This window comes from Pleurodeles waltl, chromosome 3_1 (genome assembly GCF_031143425.1).
Source record: "Pleurodeles waltl isolate 20211129_DDA chromosome 3_1, aPleWal1.hap1.20221129, whole genome shotgun sequence".
NCBI classification, from domain to species: domain Eukaryota; kingdom Metazoa; phylum Chordata; class Amphibia; order Caudata; family Salamandridae; genus Pleurodeles; species Pleurodeles waltl.
Window position 1 is genome coordinate 44,025,501 of NC_090440.1, and position 20,753 is coordinate 44,046,253.

Consider the following 20,753-nt stretch of genomic DNA (forward strand, 5'->3'; position numbering starts at 1 on the left):
TGTTGTTTATGGAAAAGAAATATGGTTCTAGCACACTCAGGTTCTCCATTCATTATAATAGAAAACACCATGTTTTATGACATGTGAAAGTGTAAACTTTTGAAAGCACCAGATGTTAAGTGGGTTGCATATAGTAGATCTACTAATGATTGGGTATTTTGTGTCAACCATTCAATGTGAAAAGTGTCTCCACTTACTATCACTGCAAATAATGATGTGCAATTCTGGTCACATAAAATGTTGTATTTCTTACAGAAAAGTAAAACTGAGCATTCACCAACAAAGTCGAATGAAAATAATAACAAGGTGTGCAGATAACATTATCAAAACATGTTGAAGTTCAAGAGAATTTTAGATTTTGTTCGCATCATTGTACATCTCGTGGGCCAAAGGTTTATCATCTTTTTAGGTGCTTAAAAACGAATTTCACACAAGCATTCCATTGTGGCATAGCTAGGACAGAAGAAAAATAGCATGTATGATGTCGGAGGTAAAAAGGTCACGATTAAACACAGGATAGTATGATAAGAAATAGGCGGTAAGAAACTTTTTTTGTTCAGAAACGCACACCACTCTATCCTTGTTACTCAATTTAATTTTTTTTTGCAGTGTCACATTTTCCACAAAGCTGCTCAACATTTTTGCAGGTCACATTTTAACAGTGCTGAAGAAATTGCCACTTTGATCAGTTCTCTGTGGCAAAACCCTCCAAAGTTAATACTCGGAACCTTGAACCATGATTTTTCATTAAAGAATTGAAAATGTATCCTGGACTATTGTGACGTCTTTTTGAGCTGGGTGCATCTTCGCCATCCCTGCAGAGCAGAGGAGGAGTGTCGCCCTCTCGCCAGCAGCAGCAGCTGAAAAACGTTTACTATGAAACGATAATAAACCTCGTTTATTATCGTTTCATAGTAAAAAGGGGCGGGCCATGGGGATTGCACAGCACTCCCCTTCAGTGCGCATGTATGTTTGGCCGGCTGTCTCGGGCCGGCCACACACACATGCGCACTGGTCTCTCTGTAACCCAGCAGCGCAGGCACTGCCTTGCTGGGTTGGAGTCAGCAGGCAGAGATTTCCACTCTGCCTCAGAGTGCCCTGGCTGGGCGCTCCGTCCAATCCTAACACTGCTTTCATGCTACCAGCAGCATAAAAGCAGCTTTAGGACTGGATGCAGGACAGGGTGACAGCCTGTGCATGCAGTCCAGTCGAGGGGCAGGTCAGAGCGGGGACGCGCGGGCTAAAGGTACGTTTTCTTTTTTAATCTTATTACACATATATATATTTTTTCGTTGTGACCACCCCACACCCACCCACGCGCCGCCCTGACGCGAGCCACCACTGCTGCAGAGAGAAATGCCTTTAGTAGTTGTTCATGGGACGCGTGGTGTGAAACGTCATTAAAGACTGCGCATTGACAGGCTGAGCGAACAACTTGACCAGCGTCACTGGGATACAGAACTCCAGAGAAGCTCTTAACTTTTTCTGATGCAAACCCCAGAACCACCTTCTTGCAACATACCACTGGCTGCCAGGAATCTTTCAGGCCCACATCCTACTTCTGGCCATGCACACACAAGAGGATGTCATTTGAAGGAATATTCACTCTGGAAGCGTAATTAGTAAACAAAAGAAAACGCAAACTGCGGGAAATCCTACATATATTTTTCATTCAAACAAATCTCTCAGTAGTGAACTCCAGGCAAGTTAGCAAATATATAAAAGGCTTCAGTTCCAGTGGTATGAGGGGGAAAGCTGAACAGAACATGTAAACCTCAGACGAAGTAAGAGCTTGGGCAGAGCTCTACTGTAATGAGTCCAGGGATGGCTAACCCTGGGTCTGCCAAAAGGCATCCCTGCACCTGCATTGCCACCTCCATTCTTCACCACCTCCGCTGGGCAGGCTCAGGGTACACGGTACGAAACGTCAGGTTCACTCTTGCTCCTCGGTCATGATATTCCTTGGGCACCCGGTGCTTGACATGGAAACAGAAAACGGAGATATGAATGCAGATACGAGCACCAATGCATCACTGCCAACTGCACACAATCGCTGCCGTCTCAACACTTACTGAACTCAGGTTTTGGTTATGAACAGTTGAAACACCTTTGTTACACCACAAGCAGATCACTGTGAGACCATAAAAATGGCTACAACTATAGAGGATAAACTAGGTGGCAGCCCAGACTCTTCGCTGTCATTTATGACAAGGCTACAGTTTTAGAAAGATACTATAGTACTCACATGCAAGGCCACTAAGGTCAGAAACTTAATGTATAGTGACCATAGAGCATTTAAGACAAGTCAAGATCATTCTCCGATACAGGAAAACAGAAATAGAACTCGATGCCTTTAGAGAGACGTCAAATAGCCAATTCCATCCATGGCAGATGAACCTTACAAACTGTTGCATTTTAAATAGTCTCCAGTCATTACTGCTGGTTTTGAATTCTAGGTTTTTAGATTGTCACATTTCCATCTGACAAAAAAAATTATACAATATATCAAAAGTGAGGTGTTCATTCTATGAGAAGTGTTTCTAGGAAAGCACTGATGAGTTCCTTAAGGAACCTATAAACACAGTTGCCCAAGTTATGAATACACTAGGATGGTGGCCAGAAAGGGACAATTTATATGGCATTCCTTAGTGCTTCAAGGATGCTGGCCCTTATCCCCTTCCCTACTGGAAGTAATTAATTTCCATAGGGGTTTTGGAATGGTGTCTTAAAAGAACAAATTGGTGGACTGGCAAATGGCTGATCATTTCTGATATGTTTTAGGGGGAAAAGTCCTTTGATCAGCACAACAAAGAACTTGTTGTAACAGAAGATAAAAGGAAGGTTTAGTTTCTAGCTAGGAGCTCTGCAGTGCATTCTTTCACTAAAGAGGTGGCCATTACAGACTAAGTTACGTTTGTGAAATATGTAAAATCTTGCCAGGGTGCCAACATTTATGCATCACTGAATTTATGCATCACTGAATTTGCAAGATTGAGAAATCTCCCACTTCTTTCCAAGCAAAACAGGAAAACGTTCTTTTAAATCTGAAGCAATGCAGGGACGATATTAAGTCACAAACATCACAAAAAGGTACAGAAATATTGTTGGAGACCTCGTGGGAACGTTGTAGGTGAAGTGGGGAAGCAGGAGATTTAAAACAATCTTTTTGGCGGCTTCCCAAGTTGAAGATTTTCTAGAAGATATTTGTCAGGGATATTTAGGAATCTTAAGATCCCCAATTATAGCTACAGGAGAAGTAGCTGGGTTGAGAATGAGGGACCACAGTCTGAAAAGGGTAGGAGGTTGCCTGGACACCTTCAATTGATGCCGAAGCTCACCAACACTTCCAACTGGTAGAAGAAATATCTGCCAACGTTTACGTGATGGTACCAATAGGCAAGGAATATGTTTAGATTTGAGAACTAACAAGCAGTGCTCCTTTGTCGTGGTCTGGAAACCAGTGGCCGAATAGGAGAATGTGCCCAAGAGCCTCTGAAGTAAGAACTGTCCACCTACGGATTCCGGGGATGGAGTTAAGCCCAGAGTGTCTAACCACAATGTCTTGGTCATAGGCTGGGTAAGATACGTGGTCTGCTTCTGAGGATGCACGAGTCTAGCCTCTCGGCATCACGGAGAGTCTACTCGTAGTACCTGGATCATCGAGCCAGGATTGGTGATGGATTTAGGATTAATTTCTGGATGCCTTTCATTTCTCCACTTGACTCTGCTTACTGTTAACATCTGATGAACTTATCTACAGGTGGAATAATGCAGAAACCATGTCATAGGCTAGATAATTAAAAAAGCATACTAACAAAAAAGGCTGTTCCTAAGATATAAGCAATACCGGCTTTTTGAGAGAGATCCTGGAAGATAAAAACTGATTTGTGGAACCTTGCAATCATTGTTTCACTGCAAGACGGGAACATGAACAAACGTCTGGAAGCCAAAACACTGTCTAAAGAAGTTTAAAAAAGTATGAGGATGGAGCTAGGTTGGTAAGGGGGGCGGATGTCGGGAGGAAGGAAGAAAAGGAACAGAAAGCAAGAGAAAGCCTGATTGTGTTCTGTGGGCCCGCACCTGCCAGTCTTTCTGAGTAGCACCTTCCATCAGCAGTAGACTCCCATGATCTAGGGGGACGCGTACTTGTTCCACATATGTGTAATCTCCATGTTCTTCCTGCAAAAAAAAGAAAAAGCGGTCATGTTCAAGGAGAAAGAAACAACGTTACTATTGAGAAAGCGTGAGAAAAGTGAACTGGAATGAGAGGTTAGAAGCATGGAGATGCCTTCACAGTTTGCAGAAGGTACAACTGCGGTCTCTAGTACTGTCTGGACTCCTGAAGTATTCAGAAATGGAAGTCAGTTTTCCGGGCGACAGACGAGAAAACAAGATATAAATCACACATCAAAACCATGGGCACTATGTGAACGGGTTCAATAGTCTAGTGGAGATGCTTAGAGTAACCAGGTCGAATGATGAATACCTAGATTTTGTCGAACTTTGCTGAAATCTCACTCATTCACAAAAGTACCTTCTCATTGGTCACCTGTGCAGAAACTGATCTATTTTAAGGCATGGACACATTTTCTGATCTCCTTCCAGTGGGCTGATCACTAATACAGCGGCAGAAGGAGCCAATCAAATACCATGTAACATAACAGATTAGATTTATATTTCCATGTAACTGAAAATAAGCATTTCCAGCAGACAAGTTCTTGATATGGGCACATGGACCAATCTTGACAGGTGGTGGCGAGGCAAAAGAGGCATAACAAAACCATATCATCCTTACTTACAGTCACATTTACATAAGTGTTGAGATCACAGGCCCTGGTAGGCACTCCTGAAAGTAGGCATTGTGCATGTTCTCAAAACCGAAGAGGCTTTACAAGCAGAGAGGGAAGCGTTAAAGACCAGGTAAGGCTTAACCAATCAGAATATAATTAGTGGATACATTTTAAATCATAGTGACTCCTGTATCAATGCAAATGAAATACCGTATTTTCCGGCGTATAAGACTCCTCAAAATCTCCTCAAAAGTCAGGGGTCGTCTTATACGCCGGTATACGGTGTGCTGAAACTTCAGGGACAGGCGCCCTGCAGCTGAGCCACCGTGCGCTGCATTTGGAAATCGATTCCAAGCGTATGATGGGTTCCGCATCCCACAAGATTCAGTTACTTGTGGACACGGAGCTGATCGGTCACGCGTGAGTTGAGCTGTTCTTACCGTGTGCCGCAATCCTCGCTGGCAGTTGTCTGGACAGGCACGTGTTCCTGCGCGTGCCCCAGGCTATTCCACTTGCACTGTTTTATGTTTACATGTTTGATGACAAACAGCCTTATGTTTATAAGTGACAGTTTTCCTACTAAGTACCTGCATGTCATAAGCATTTGAATTAAAATTACCATGTTAAAATCAAATCTGATGTTTTTAAATTTTTATTTGGTGTGCGTTGGAAGAGGGGTAGTCTTATACGGCGAGTATAGCCCAAACCCTATATTTTAACAGGAAAAGTAGGGGGTCGTCTTATACGCCCAGTCGTCTTATACGCCGGAAAATACAGTACTTTTCGCCAGTGAGTTAAAGGGTCTGATTCACAAAACAGGTCATGGACTTCTGGATGCATGAGTTACGGTTGGCCATGATTCGCGTTTTTGATGTTGCACTGCTAAGCACCATGAGGGTGACAGAGCGCTTCACAATAATGTCTCACTAGACGTATAATTCCACAGCAGTACATCAGAAGAGGGGTATATACATACATAGATTGCAGTCTTACATCATCAAGAAAAACAGAATTGTAGATGGTAACACACCGTAAATAGGATGAGGATACATGTAGCTTTAAAAAATGTCAACTCGAAGGTGGCAATACCTGTACATTAGTTGTGTAAATTAAGAATATATACATTTACTTAGGGGCCTACCGAAGTAAGGTAAGTTTATAACCAGTTCAGTGTGTCAAGTGATAGGTTTGTGTGCATCGATATGGAGTTAGGTTGCAACACACGAGTTGGTAGGGCACACCATATCCTGGGGGCGTTCTTTTAGAAGGTGCATTTAAAGACATGTCTTCCTGAAACCTGGTGTTTGCAAAAGGAGTGCAGTTTGGTAGGTAAGACTCCACTTTTTACCAGACAACTCCAACATTTGAGTGAGTTAAGGGAAAGGGAGAAGGCCATTGGCAAACACTAACAGCCCGATCAGTTCACTGGGAAAAGTTATATCAGAGGTGAAACACCTGAACTGTTTAGCATTAAAACATACAAGGGAAAGAGACCTGTCATATGTCAATATGAAAGGCATAAGTTAAAGCCAATCAAAAGGCCTTTCAAGTGGACTGTTCTTAAACTGTGCTGAAGCCTGTAGACGTGTATTTTGTTACATGGAATCTCACAGATTACTGCAGTAGGCAAGGGGTTTGGTACAAGTTACCTCCTTTGACAAACCCTGGGGGTCGAAGATTCACACTGTGATAATCCTTGTCAAGTCATCCTCATAGGGGTGTGCAAACTCTACTTTAGAACATATTTAAAATAAAAACATATAACATTTTAGTCTTTTAACTGTTCATTAGAACTGTATTGAAGCTGAGGTAGAACACAGGGAAGACAACGGACAGACTGCCACTGTTGCTGGAAATATGGTTCACTCAGCATGCTAGACTTTTTTCAGAGGAAGGTACTTATGAATTTAAAGAAAAGGTCTAACTTCTGTACAACTAACAATAATTTCCATGAGGAAATCATGAGGCAAAAACATCGACTCTCAAAGTTGGCTCATAAAATACAATCAAAGGATCAGCATTTTTCACAGGGTAAAACCTACATAGAACACTCCACAGTTCCTAAATTACAAAGGCACCACCAATAAATGATTTATGTTGTGCCTAAAATTTGCTACCACCCTTTCTATATTCTCCTTTTGTGACCCTCAGAATCAAGGTTTCACTACAATGCATTTCAATAGGACAAGAAGTACTGACAATGCCAATCGATCTCACTCATCTTTAGATACAAGCAATACCGATTAGTATTGCCAATGCTTGTTTATAGTAGTCTCATGTACTGAACACTTATCAAACACTTGAAGATCCTCATCGTAGTAAAGTTTATTCAGCAGCAAACCCTGTGCCACTCAAGACCAGACACCACAAGCACCTGTAGAAACAACATTCTAAAAACAACCAGAATAGAACACACTGTCACAGCCATGCTTCGTTCGTTGGACGGGTGTTGAGATCTTGCAGACCACAGAGGTGGATGGGAGATTTTGAGTGTAGTCAAACTGGCTCGTGGGAAATCTCCTTTTCTTTCTGGGAAGCTCAGGGTGGGTTTTCGGTGTGGGTTGTGTGTGTTTAGCATTGAGTTCATCTGTTTTTCATCTTGTGTAACTCCACCTTGGTGTTTAATGTCTGCGTGTTGTAGTTGTGTTGTTCATGGTTGTTAATTATGTGCTCCTAGAATAGAGGGCGGATGCGCTGTCCAGAAGTGTTTGTTACATGATTTTGGCAATGAACACTCCTGGACCCTTGAAGATCTTAATTGTAGTGAAGTTCATTGAGAAGAAAACCCTGTGACAACCAAGGCCAGGTACCACAAGCAACTGTCAAAACAACACTCTAAAAACAACCAGAACGGAACCCACAGGTCACATTCTAATACATAGCTACCATGCTAATACATGACTAACATTCCTGCACAGCTATGGCTAACATTCCTGAAAAGCTATTATCTAACACCCTTATCATACCAAAGTATACAACACAGTCTTCAATGTCTGACAAGATCGATGATGTATTCTCCAGCATTGAAATACAATAAATGGGAGTTGTTTAAAAATGGCTGTTTTCTTAGATACAATGAAGCGTTCATAGCAGAACGAATAACAAATCTACTGAAACCAAAAAGCTCCTATGGTCGGGCCTAATAAAAAAAGTGGAGAAAGCCACAAATAAGAGCAAGGCAGCAGAGACTGATATGAACAACATCCAATCTTGAGCAAAGATTGTCCCTGTGGAGTATTGTATACAATAATGTATATGACAGGCAGCAGACACTGTCTGTAGCTAGACTACAAAAATGGCTCTGCCTTATCAATAAAAAAAGAAAATCTAACAGATATACTTCTTGTAAAATTTCCCCTAAATAGCAACATGAAAAATACATCATCTAACAACCAATTATATGAATTTCATCTCATTTACAGTAGCAATATTACCCAATGGGGGCCGAGCGTAAGCGCCAAGGCAGTTTTTGTCTTTGGTGTGTCTGACTCCCCCAGTCGATAACTACCTGGAGGTGTCCCCCCATACCATATATCTGACCATATGACTGCCCCAGCACCAGGAAAATAAGTCTTACAAGGTTGTTCCCATAGCAAGAACAGAAGGTACCTTCAGTAGGCACCCACAAAATTCGAACTCTGAGAACATTCATAAATATTCCCAACATTTTTTCCTTCCCATTTGCACAGTTACTTTTACTAGTTGAGAGAAGTATGGAGATAAGATCGAATTGTTCAGGTAACACGCTATGTTTTTGAAGGGCATGGACGAAAATAGTTCTCAAAATGAAAAAGTATTTTCAATGTGCAGATAAAAGCAAAAAAAGTTAAAAGATAGAAAATCATGCTTCCTTCCCACTTACTCCTGAGGATTGCCAATGTCCACATAATCCACAAGAGTATGTAGAGAAGTATAGTGTACATGGAAGTCTACAACTTGCACAGACTTCTAGGAATTTGCATAAAAATGCGTATACTGCTACCATCTGACCTTTTCTGATTAATAGCATCCTATATCTCTCCCTTACCAGACTCAAGAAGTACTGGCAGACCTGGAACAAACACATTGAGGGGAGGATCACCAAAACAATCACAGATCTCTGTAGAGTTTCTACTGTGTGCTTATGAAGTCAGACAAAGCTACTGGAAACTTAATGATAATTGTGTGGACATTTTCGGGTCTTTGGACCCGTTTCCAAAATGCAGAAATTCAGGCTGAAACGCCCTGGTACATCACACAAGCTAATTCCTTCCTCAATTGTCATGAAAAGATACATTGCAAACTCCTGGTGAATACTACCAAAATCTATGAATCCAGATCACACAGAGTTCATTAAATATAGGCAAACATTCAACAATATCAAAAGACTCAAGATACAATGGACAGAAGATGAAGATCCTGTTGGTCTTAGTCTCATGCTCATCTTATTGGGCAAAAGAAGTAATACAACCAGATTAACTTGAGGCTACATCAAAATGGAGTTAGATAAATTGGACGAATGTTCAACACAGTCCTGGGACTGAAAGCAAAAATAACCTCTCTTTCAGGTCACATCATCTCCCTTGAATGCTGGAGTGTAAATAAAGTTCTGAAAATGTATAAACGTAAATAGAACAGAGTCTACAGCAAAGCCAAGCACTAGGCCTATACTTAAGAATCACTATGAGATCCCACCAAAGTGTAGAAGTATAACTCCCCACTCCTAACAATCAGTTTACCAGCACAATGGTCCTGTGTGCTATCAGTTCTCTTTCAGGCTTAGAGGACCTTGAGGTCTATGCAGACTCATCCGTAATTGAATTCTGCATACCCTGCATGAACAAAACAAATGATACGCATCACAGAAAGTGTCCTATTTAAGTTCATAAGTAACATAGAAGACCTGGTATGCTGCTACTGCTGTACATTAAAGTGAGGCTTTACATCCCATGTGCATGTTAAACAGCCCACACTCTGCAATGGTCTACCAGAAATGAGCAAATGTTCTAGATTGCTATGGGTTATCCAGAACCCATATTGTCTTCAAGCATACTAATGCGCGCCCCAGTTAGGAGAAGAAAGGGATTATTTTCAGTTGGATTACTAGAGCCATCACATTGTGTAAATGTGACAAGGACTAAGGATGATAACAGAAGTTATCATCCTCTTCTAGTCTCAGTCTTGTGCTGGGCAGTGTTTGTGTGGGTCTTTAAATAGTCAACTCTGATGCAAGGGGTAAGGGGTGAACCTCATGATCTGGGCAGCTCTGGAGGGAAGGGCACCTCTGCAATTCACCAAAGTAAACCGACATTAAGGATAACAGACATTGCAAGAATTCAGCGCATTTAATGGGGCATTGGACAGCTCAGCTCAAGATGCAGATGAAGGGATTCTGAATAATTATCCCGAAATGAAATGTTTAGAAGGCGGAAGTAACAAAACATGCATTTTATATAACGATAAAGTTCTATGGGATACGAGAGCTGTAACAAAAAATTGGTACGGAAGCAATAAGGAGGAGAGGAGGAAACAGACGGATCTGTGGATCTACGCTGGCAAAATGTAGCCAAATTCTCTTGGTGCACACACATATAACGTACACAGCATGTTTCAGAAGGTACCTCATCTACAGGGTCCGTCTGACTTGGAAACACCACAGGTGAAACGACTAGATTTGATCAAGTGAACAAAATAACTCATCTCATCCCCCTGCCCCTCCTCGTCCCTTTTACTTTAGTTCTTCTGTGAGGCAGAACTATTGGTGGGGTTAGCTACAGAAAACCACGTATAGCCTTTAATTGTAAGCTAACATATTTGCCTTCCCCAAACTGTTTGATAATTGAGGCGAGGGATTAGCCAGAGAGCCTGGTGGACTCAATAGTTTTTTGTTTTCAGTTTAGAGCTAGGGTTGAGTTGTACAAGTGTGCCTGACGTCTGCTGTACTACATGCAAGGCAAATCAAATCAAATGTAATCTGCAATCACTTGCAAAGCTCATCGACACCCCCCTTAAAATACCTCCCAACCCCACTATTCCCCTACCGCCCAAGCAAAAGGCTAAGCCGAGCAAATGTCTTTTAATGCAACCGTAATTCCATTAGGGTCATCGAGTTCCAGAAGGTCTCCCACAGGGTTGACCCGTCCCACCCATAAATGCACACATCCCCCAAGTGCTAGTTCATTTTCTGCAGGGACTGATTTTGTCCAGCAGCTTCGTCGTCGGTCCAAACAGCAGGTAAATCATACACCCCAAAATCAATCACTTCAGAAAATGCGAAGACAAGATTTAAAATGGTCACCCAGAAAAGACAGAAAAATCCATAATTGCTGACATTTACAACCCCATAAAAATGTGCAAAATAATGCAGGGACTACAACTTCTTTAGTAAACATCCAAAGGATTGAGAGGGAACTCTCCAAAAAACAAACAACATCATAAAAGGTATAGAAATTATTGTAGGTCTAGAGCCTTACCCAATTCAACATACAAAAAAAGCTCACAATTAACATATGCCAATGCTACAGCAATGATTCAAGCCAATGACAGACACCTACGATTTTGAGGCTATCTTGCCCAACCTCCTATACTTCAGAAACCACCATCCTGACCACTGAATTCAAGGCACAGAAACCCAACGACACAGAACAACACACCAAGCCTGCAAATACTATAGACACCACAGAGCAACAGCACAGACTCATCCAAACACAACCCCAACATAGAGCTCTCCACCCAAGGCCGAAACATCTACTCAGTCTCAAGGTTAAAACATCACCCTCTGAACACCTACAAATCCTAAAGAGTGTCTCTCCCAGGTAGATCAAGACGGACATTATACTATACCCTTGGGTCCCACCCTCAGCCAATCTCACTGGAACAACATCCTACAATAAAAATGAACCTCATGCACTAGAAATTGGCCAACAAACCTACCATCGACCTTTGGGTTCTCGTAGCTGAAATATATGCATTTTGGATGAAATAACTGACATTACCTTACATCTGCAGGGCATGGCTCCAAAAATGCTTTAATTAGACACATTAATATTTGGATTGACCAACCTGACTCCAAACCAACTTCAGACTAAATGAGAAATCTACACCTTATAGGATTCAACCAAATCATTAGTGGACCTACGTTCTCATCAAACTGTAATGTGAACCGGGTGCTCACATACAATATCCTGGTGCAATCAGGGATATGATCAAACCACTTGTTAATTTAGATCTCCCTATCATACATAGGGTACTGGCCTTTTACAGAGCAGGTCAGATTCAAACCCCACTTTAAACATATGCTATAAAGGCATCAGCAAGGAAGATTGTGACACCTTCTACAACAGTATATGACAGGGCCCAACAAACCATGGCAGACAAAGAGAACCTTGTGACAAGGCTACACTTCTATAAGGTGGCCACCCTCAAATTACACAAATGTAAATCTGGGTTGAATGCTTCAAATAAGTGGTTTAATGAAAATTTAAGCAACCTAAAATATGGATGCCTCAAAGCGAATAAATATTTCAGAAGAAAGGCAAACTACAGGAGAAATAAAAGACACTACAACAAATACATAAAACATTCCAAAAGAGCCCTCATCTCCAACGGCCACAATAAGGCACTGAATCAAAGGAATTTATAAACATCTTTCAAGAACTCGACGACCCAGAAGCATTATAGACAATCCAATGTGCTTCGACAACATTGTAAAGACATCTTTCGAGACCAAAATTTCAAACATTTAGGACTCAATTTCTTGCAACAAGAAACTCTCCAGCACGTTCAACTCCCACTTGTCCTTCAATCAGATGTGGCTCGACCATGTGGTGAACCATGCTTAAAAAGACCAAAGCATCTATCCTGGAGGCTCTGCCTGGCCCTCCTGAAGCTTTTCTTGTCATTCTTGTTGTATACTAGTGTAAAAAATGCATCCCCTGCTAAGGGATCTGTTCCCAATCAACTCAAACACACAGCTGTTGACCCTTTTGAAAACCTCCAAACAACAAATATATAAGATTTTGGAAACTACAAGCCAATCCTCAACCTATCGTTTATTAGGAAAATCAAATGGAAGAAGGTCACTAAATTAAGAGAATCTAAACATCTCCTACATGACTCCCAATCAGGAGTCAGGCATCTGCTGACAATGGTCTTGCGAACATTAGGGAAGATCTCCTCTCTATTCAGGGGGAAGGAAAGCAAGCAACATTAAAACTGTTTGACCTCTCAGTAGACTATGAAACCAAAGACTGTAAGATGCTCATGGAAGGGCTTATAGAATGGGTCAGGATATCTAAACTATCTTATGATGGATTTGCCCCTCAATCCATAACAAAAGCCACGACGTCTGAATTAGCTTTGATGACTACTCAATATGAAGGATCATATGAGGTGTCCCACAGGGGTCTTCAATTTCACAAATTACACTAGTTGAAAACTAATTACCTCTGATTGAGAAAAGTGAAGGAAGAGATTTTAATTTTATTACAAATCCGGAGGCTATCATTATGCAATAGTCCTTCATTGCTGCCCTGAACATGCAGCCCTTTAAAGAACAAACGTACATCATAAAGAAAATATTCCATTGTGGAACCCTGGTACAGTATATACTATATAAAGTATATACTAGCAACAGACATCTTCCTCTTTTATTAACTGCTCCCATACAGATAAGTACTACATTTCTTCTTGTTAGTATTATTTTGAATATTTATTGTATACATATTTCATACAAATATATATATATATATATATATATTGAAAAAAGAGAAACGTTGGGTAGAGCACTCGACCAAGGATTGTATATGAATTATTTATTAAATGACTATGAACAAAAGAACAACGCGTTTCGACCAACACAGTCTTTGTCGAGTTCTGAAATCCTACAATCCATTTTCATCTTATCTTATTTATAGCTAATCACACAACATCATCATCACCTCCTACGCCGGCGACACCCAACTTATACTCTCCCTCACCAAGGACCCCGCCAGCGCTAAGACCAACCTACAAGACGGCATGAAGGACGTCGCAGATTGGATGAGGCTCAGCCGCCTAAAGCTGAACTCGGACAAAACGGAAGTCCTCATCCTCGGCAACACCCCGACCGCATGGGATGATTCCTGGTGGCCCATGGCACCGCACCGACCCCCTCAGACCACGCCCGCAACCTCGGCTTCATCTTGGACCCTCTTCTCACCATGACCAAACAAGTCAACGCCGTGTCCTCTGCCTGCTTCCTCACCCTCCGCATGCTCCGCAAGATCTTCCGCTGGATCCCCGCCGACACCAGAAAAACCGTGACCCACGCCCTCGTCACGAGCCGCCTGGACTACGGCAACACCCTCTATGCTGGGACCACCGCTAAACTCCAAAAACGCCTGCAACGTATTCAAAACGCCTCGGCCCGCCTCATCCTCGACGTACCCCGCAACAGCCACATCTCCGTACACCTGAGACACCTGCATTGGCTCCCAGTCAGCAAAAGGATCACCTTCCGACTTCTCACCCACGCACACAAAGCCCTCCACAACAAGGGACCGGAATACCTCAACCGTCGCCTCAGCTTCTACGCCCCCACCCGTCTCCTCCGTTCCTCTGGCCTCGCGCTCGCTGCCGTCCCTCGCATCTGCCGCTCCACGGCAGGTGGGAGGTCCTTCTCCTACCTGGCAGCCAAGACCTGGAACACCCTCCCCACCAGCCTCAGGACCACCCAGGACCACTCCGCATTCCGGAGACTCCTCAAGACCTGGCTTTTCTAGCAGCAGTAACCTCCCCCCCCCCCCAGCGTCTTGAGACCCGCACGGGTGTGTAGCGCGCTTTATAAATGTTAATGATTTGATTTGATGATTTGACCAAAATAATGCATGTTGGGACTGATAGTCCAATTAAACAAAAAGCAGGTTATCTTCACATAACTCATTACATCCTTTTCAATACTTACACTGGTGATTAACTATTATATTCGCAAAATGTATTTTTTGTATTTTTACAAAATGTTTTTATATAAAGACAAATCATTAAATCAGCAAAAATCAAGAATATGTTCAAAATTATGTTTGTATACAAATCGGAATCCAACTAACTTGCTACGTACATTCATAGTTCTCATGTTTCATTATCAATGTAGAGAAATTGATTATGATCCCAAGTCAGTCGCTGGAATTTCAGGGTTTAGAGGTAGATACAGTGCAAGCTCAACTGCTTTTACTTCAGAAAAAGAGAAGCAAAATAAAGAAGGAGGTGAGACATATTCTAGTAAGAGAGACGGTGTCTATCAAGGATTTAGCAAGGATAATTGGTCTTCTGTCCTCCTTGATTCAGGCTATCTCACCTGGTCCCCTGCATTACAGGCATCTCCAGTGACTGAAGACATTGGGTTTACACAAGGGCCTTCAGTATGCGGACCACATAGAGTTACAATTAGAGGCTTGTTCGGATTTGGAATGGTGGTTGAGAAATCTAGAGTGTTGGAAAACCAAAGCGATTTTGGGGAATGTACCAGAGTTTACCTTAGAAACAGATGCTAGTTCTTTGGGCTGCGGGGTGGGGTGGGGGTGTCTGAACAATTTAGAAACAGGGGGTCGTAGGTCAAGTTCAGAGAGTTCCTTACACATAAACTGTTTGGAGTTGATGACAGGTCTGAATGGTCTAAAGAGTTTCAAAGCTCATTTGGCAAACAGTGTGGTCCTAATCCGCATGGACAGCATCTCAGCAGTCTCATAACAATCGCCCAGGAGGCTCGAGATCGAAGCATTTAGTGGAATTAGCGAGAGAAATTTGGTATTTCTCTTGGGAACACAGGATTATCCTGGCAACATCCCATATTCCAGGCAAATTGAATCCGATCTGAGGTCAGATTGGAACTCTTGTCACCTCAGGGAATTCAGTGATTGGCAATTTAATCCAGAACTTGTCAGGGAAATCCAGAAACTTTGGGGACAATAGACTTCGATCTTTTTGCCAGGAGGCTCACACGTCAGGTACACAGATATTTCAGCTGGAGACCTGACCCAGAGGCTTTGGCAGTAGATCCATTAGCCCAAGATTGGAATTCAGACAAGGGTTATGCCTTTCCGCCGTCTGCCTTGATCCAGAGAGTACTCTGGAATACTCCGAGAGGTGCAGATTAGTGCTAGTCACTCCATTTTGGCATTTGCAGGTTTGGTTCCCGAGGGAGATGGAGCTGGCAGTGTAGGAACAGCGTCTTATCCCAGTTCATCAGGATTTGCTGGTAGGCTGGAGAAGTACATCCTTTAGTGGTGGAAGGGAAGCTGGACCTTCTTGTTTGGATAATATCAGGGGTTCTGCAGGACTCTCAGGCCCTTCAGGAAAGGCTAAGGATTTTCTGGATGAGTCTTGGGCAGCAGGAACAAGGAGTAGATCTAGGGGAATCTGGTGCAGATGGTGTGGTTGGTGCATGGAAAATCATGTGGATCCCATGGAAGCTCCTGTGACTGCTTTAGTGAACTAGTTAGCTGAACTATTTCAGTCAGGGTTATCTTATAGGGCAATTAACAGTGACAGATCAGGTGTTTGAATGGGTCACGCCCTGTTAGGTGACACCACAACTGGGAATTACCCTCTTATTTGTAGGATGATGAAAGGTATTCGATTAAAAATGCCTCCTAGACCTTGTTATACTCCCTTTGAGATGTTAATTTAGTTTTCAAACTTTTCGTCTCTTGGCCAAAAAATTGTAACCTTTCTTTAATACAAATTTCACAGAAGTTGGCAACTCTTCTCTGTTTAATTTCATTCAGAATGGTTTCTGATGCTAAAGTCTTGGAGATCTGTAACAGGGTTTACTCATCAGATGGTGTTCGTTTTCTACATTTGGAAAAGAACAAAGAATATGCCTACTCACATGTTTTATCTTTCATTCCAGGACTGTTCAAAGTTATGTGTGGTGAGCTGCATGAAAGTGTATGAGCAGAAACTGCAGGAGTGTAGACATCATGGTTGAAGACTAACTTTTACTATCTTATGTGAAACCGCACAAGGCAGTTTATACCACCGCTATAGCCAGGTGGATTGGAGTAATGAGTTAAGCTGGTACAGACTTGTCTCAGTTTGGTGCTTATTCAGAAAGAGGTGCTATGGCCAGTAAGGTTTTCTGGGCTGGGGTACCCTCTCTGAAATCCTTAAGGCGGCTGATTGGTCAAATGCTAGCACATTTGCAAATGTCTACCTGAGACCAGTGAAGCATGTAAGTAGTTTAATAAAAGATAGCTTTAACATGCATAATGATGGCCTCAGGTCCTGTAATGAAATGACGATTCTCCAATTAACATGCAGAGAGAATATAGATTTCATAAAAGACAATGGAGGCTCTCATTATCCCACCCACTTTTACCTGTGAATCTTATGTTTAGGTGAGGTTAAAATATTCATATTTACTATTCTTTTGAGAAATAGGCACGTAAAAAAAAGAGTTAAGAAGGAATTGGAAAGAATTGATGCATTTAGTGAAATAATGTATTCTGCTTTATACTCCGTTATTGATTTTTCTGGAAACAAAGTTTTCTCAAACTATCTTTCTTTCTCATGAAATAATTCGTAATTGGGAAAATCCACGGAGAATCGTCTGGATGTATCCTGTTGGCCTTGTTTCAAAAGCTTCATGTTGTTTCAAGATGACGTTTTTTCTTCCTATCGCAACCTATAAGAGGAAGTTGCATGTTGCTATAATAGCATATACTGTACCAGGGTTCCACAATGGAATATTTTCTTTATGATGTATGTTTGTTCTTTAAAGGCATGCATGTTGGGGGCAGCAATAACGAATTATTACATAATGATAGCCTCCGTTGTCTTTAATGAAATCAAGATTCTCGCTGCAAGTTAATTGGAGAATCGTCATTTTTGGAGAAGCAGATCATGAAAGTTTTCCTCTTGAACGCACCAAAAACCTGTGCTCCAAACATCCACAAGTAACAATGTGAGAAATATGGGTGTAATTGTCATAGCATATCTTTCATTTGCTCTCCATGTTGACACAGTGGCCAATAGTATTACTCTACAGAAGTAGACCAACTCTCAGGAACATCACGCTCTCGTGAAAATCAGTTCATGGGAATGGGAGGATTGGATTACTGAAATGTAGTCAATGCAGAGTTGGCAAAAAATCTCTGACAGAACACACAAACCTCAAAATCAGGCAGTCAAATTCTGCATCAGCCTCCACAAACATGACCAAGCAAAGGTACTATGAAAACGCTCCACTGTCTTCGTTGCAATCCAATGTTAAAATTAAAACTCTTTGCATCTTTTGCAAGCCTAAACAGTATAAAGGTCCCGGCTACCTTCAAAAGCTGGCCCCACAAAACATTCCAGTCAGGAAGCTTTGTTTGACAAACACACACTTCACCCAACAATGTGCCTTCAATCAACAAAAAGATAGAGGCATGTCTCCAGGGTCTTAAACTCTTGATTGTCTAACTCCAGTACCAGAGCAGAGTCCAAACATATACAATTAAACAAATGTCTTAAGAAGAAACTGTTCACTCATTCATTTTATCACTTGCGTCTATTAGAGCTGTGGTAGGCTAATGCCAAATAGAGGTGCCTGAGCTTGCATTCAGTTGGACTCCACCATTTATCTCAACATAATTCTTAGGAATCTGTAATCTTTCTGACACTGCTCTGTTATGTTGCTGAGTCATCATGGTTGCTGTGCTTCAAAACTCCAAAATAACTAAAAGGTGAATTGCTAGTTGGTGCAATCAGGAACTTAGTAAATGCATAACCATTCACCAAATTCCAGTAGTTAAAGAATCCCTCATTGCCAGAATGATGGGCCCATATCCAGTGACACCTCCATGCTATCTTGAGTGGCTGTGTCAGCCAAGTCAAAACCCTGCACAGGCATCCTTGAGACACCATTGCCATGCAAAGGCTGCCAGAAAGGGGGCGCGGGTGCCCCATGGGGCCCCAGCACTGCCCATGCACTTGGCATGAGCATTGCAGGGGCTGCCATGGACAGCCCCATCGCACATTTCACTGCCCGAATTAAGGGCAGTGAAATGCGCGATGGGTGCTGTTGCACCCGACGCACCACAACATTGCCGCCTGCTCGATTACGCTGTTTTCACCCGCTGGCCCAGCGGAAAACTCCTAATAGGGTGAGCAAAAGACCTCCATTACTGGCGGTCTTTTGCCTGCAGCGGCTTTGGCGGTCCTGTGAAAGGACTGCCGAAGTCGTAATGAGGCCCTTGGTGTTGAAACTCCTGGCAGGACCAGGGAGAGCTGCTGAGCCTGCACTTACAGCTGCTTACTGCGCTCCAGCACTGAGGGTCCTTCAAGGTGGCAGCTGTGGGACTTGTTTTTGTGGGATCGGGACAAAAGTTAGGCCAAGTGTGCAAAACTGATTTGAGGCTTCGGGTACACATCTTATAGAGTGTTGTACAACCGGTAACATCTTAGCCAAAGCACGATTACTGAAATGTGCTGGTCGGTTTCCATTGGTCAGTTTTCCTGTTGTGGATTTCACACAAACTGCACCTCTGATTTGTTGGACTGGTGCAGGGTGTTGACAGGGACAAATTCTGCACAAATTTAATCTTATACTGGATTGCCTGTGGATTATGGTTCTCAGGAAAAGGGGTTCTGCAGACTTCACCTCCCACAAACCTGCACCTTAAGATGGGGGCCCCACACTAAAGGCTTCTCTAGGATCACATTATGATATTTCACATCTGTAAGAGTTGTCCAATGGGAGTCCGTAATTGACTAGTAGGCGGACTAAGATGGTCGGAGGCTTAGCAAAGTATAGCAAGGCCCCAGCACCCTCCACCCACACTGTGCCATTAGCAAACATCTCTTTCCTCCTGCTGCTAAAGATCACCAGGTTTACCGCAAGCAAAAACGCTGCCTTTTTTAAATTGCTTAGAAGAGGCAGCAGACGCTTTAATGCAAGAGCCCATCCACCTGGTCTTTGGGGATGCCGGTTGCCTTGGTTACCCATTAGGTAGTAGCAAGCATGCTGGCATTTGTCCTTTACATGCCAGCGTGTGCTGAGGGGGCAGAGAACAGGAGCTTCTCTGGAAAAGAACAGTCACAGAAAAAGTGGAGCATCAGTCTGGGATATTCTGCGGCGTGGCCATGTGGCAGACAAATCCAGAACACAGCGTGAGAGTTTGCCGCTCCTCTCCCGAAACTACCTGCCTGCAAGAAAAAACAAGCATTTGCAATGCAGTGGGTTTCACGTTTGTTCAAATTAGAGCTATTAGCTTTGTAAGTTCCTAATTGGACTTTTCCTGCCTTATATATTGAAAATGAAAAGTTAAACAGTTGACATAAGCGTGCCGATTCAAGGCGCCACGGCCGCCACGAGTGTGAGCAGGAAGGAGAGACACAAAAGGTAAAAAGTTTGCTCACAGTCAAACATATCGGCAAAAGGGCAATTATCCATGTAACAGGGGCGCTGGCCAAGGCGGTAACAAAACTGGGCCAATGAGGGACAAACGTAAAGCATTTACCAATGATAAAGTATATTTGAAAGGCAAGCCTATGGATGAGTGATGGTGATGGGCGTGGTTAAAAGTCCACAGATAGATCACAACAGGCCAGAGTGCTTGCAAGTTCCTTAATCTTTCGCCCACAAATGTGGGACTGCAATCCCCAGGGTTCGTACAAATCCCATCAAGTAAAGTGTTATCGAGTGAAGACAGAAGGCGTAAGAAAGAATATCTGTCAGGACGCACAAGGGTCTTGGTATTATTGCCACATACCATCTGAGACCGACTACTGTGCAAGAACATACGTGATCTGATTTGGCAATTCACCTCCCATGTATATATGCACTTTATTTCAACTGTAATAATAACACATTGAAGTACAAGTAGCAAAAATGCTGATTTATTATGAGCTGTTACTAAGATACCAGCTTTTTATGGTCATATTTTGTAAAGCGCTCTGACCCTTCCTTGTCTAGTAGGTGCTACAAAGATGATGACTATGCAGAGGCATGACCCCCAAAAGAGC

At 42.5% G+C, this 20,753-nt stretch overlaps 1 protein-coding gene across 5 annotated transcripts in view; it reads right to left on the reverse strand.

The window, feature by feature from the left end:
• Window positions 1–222: 222 nt before the first annotated feature.
• ALKBH3 (alkB homolog 3, alpha-ketoglutarate dependent dioxygenase) overlaps window positions 223–20,753 on the reverse strand; it is a 138,335-nt gene continuing 117,804 nt past the window's right edge. For all 5 annotated transcript variants that reach the window (XM_069221807.1, XM_069221804.1, XM_069221806.1 and 2 more), the window contains 2 exons: window positions 4,081–4,179; window positions 223–1,976 (listed from right to left, as the gene is read on the reverse strand). In XM_069221807.1, coding sequence (XP_069077908.1) covers window positions 1,884–1,976; window positions 4,081–4,179 — 192 coding nt within the window. In that variant the 3' untranslated portion in view covers window positions 223–1,883. The remainder of the gene's footprint in view (window positions 1,977–4,080; window positions 4,180–20,753) is intronic.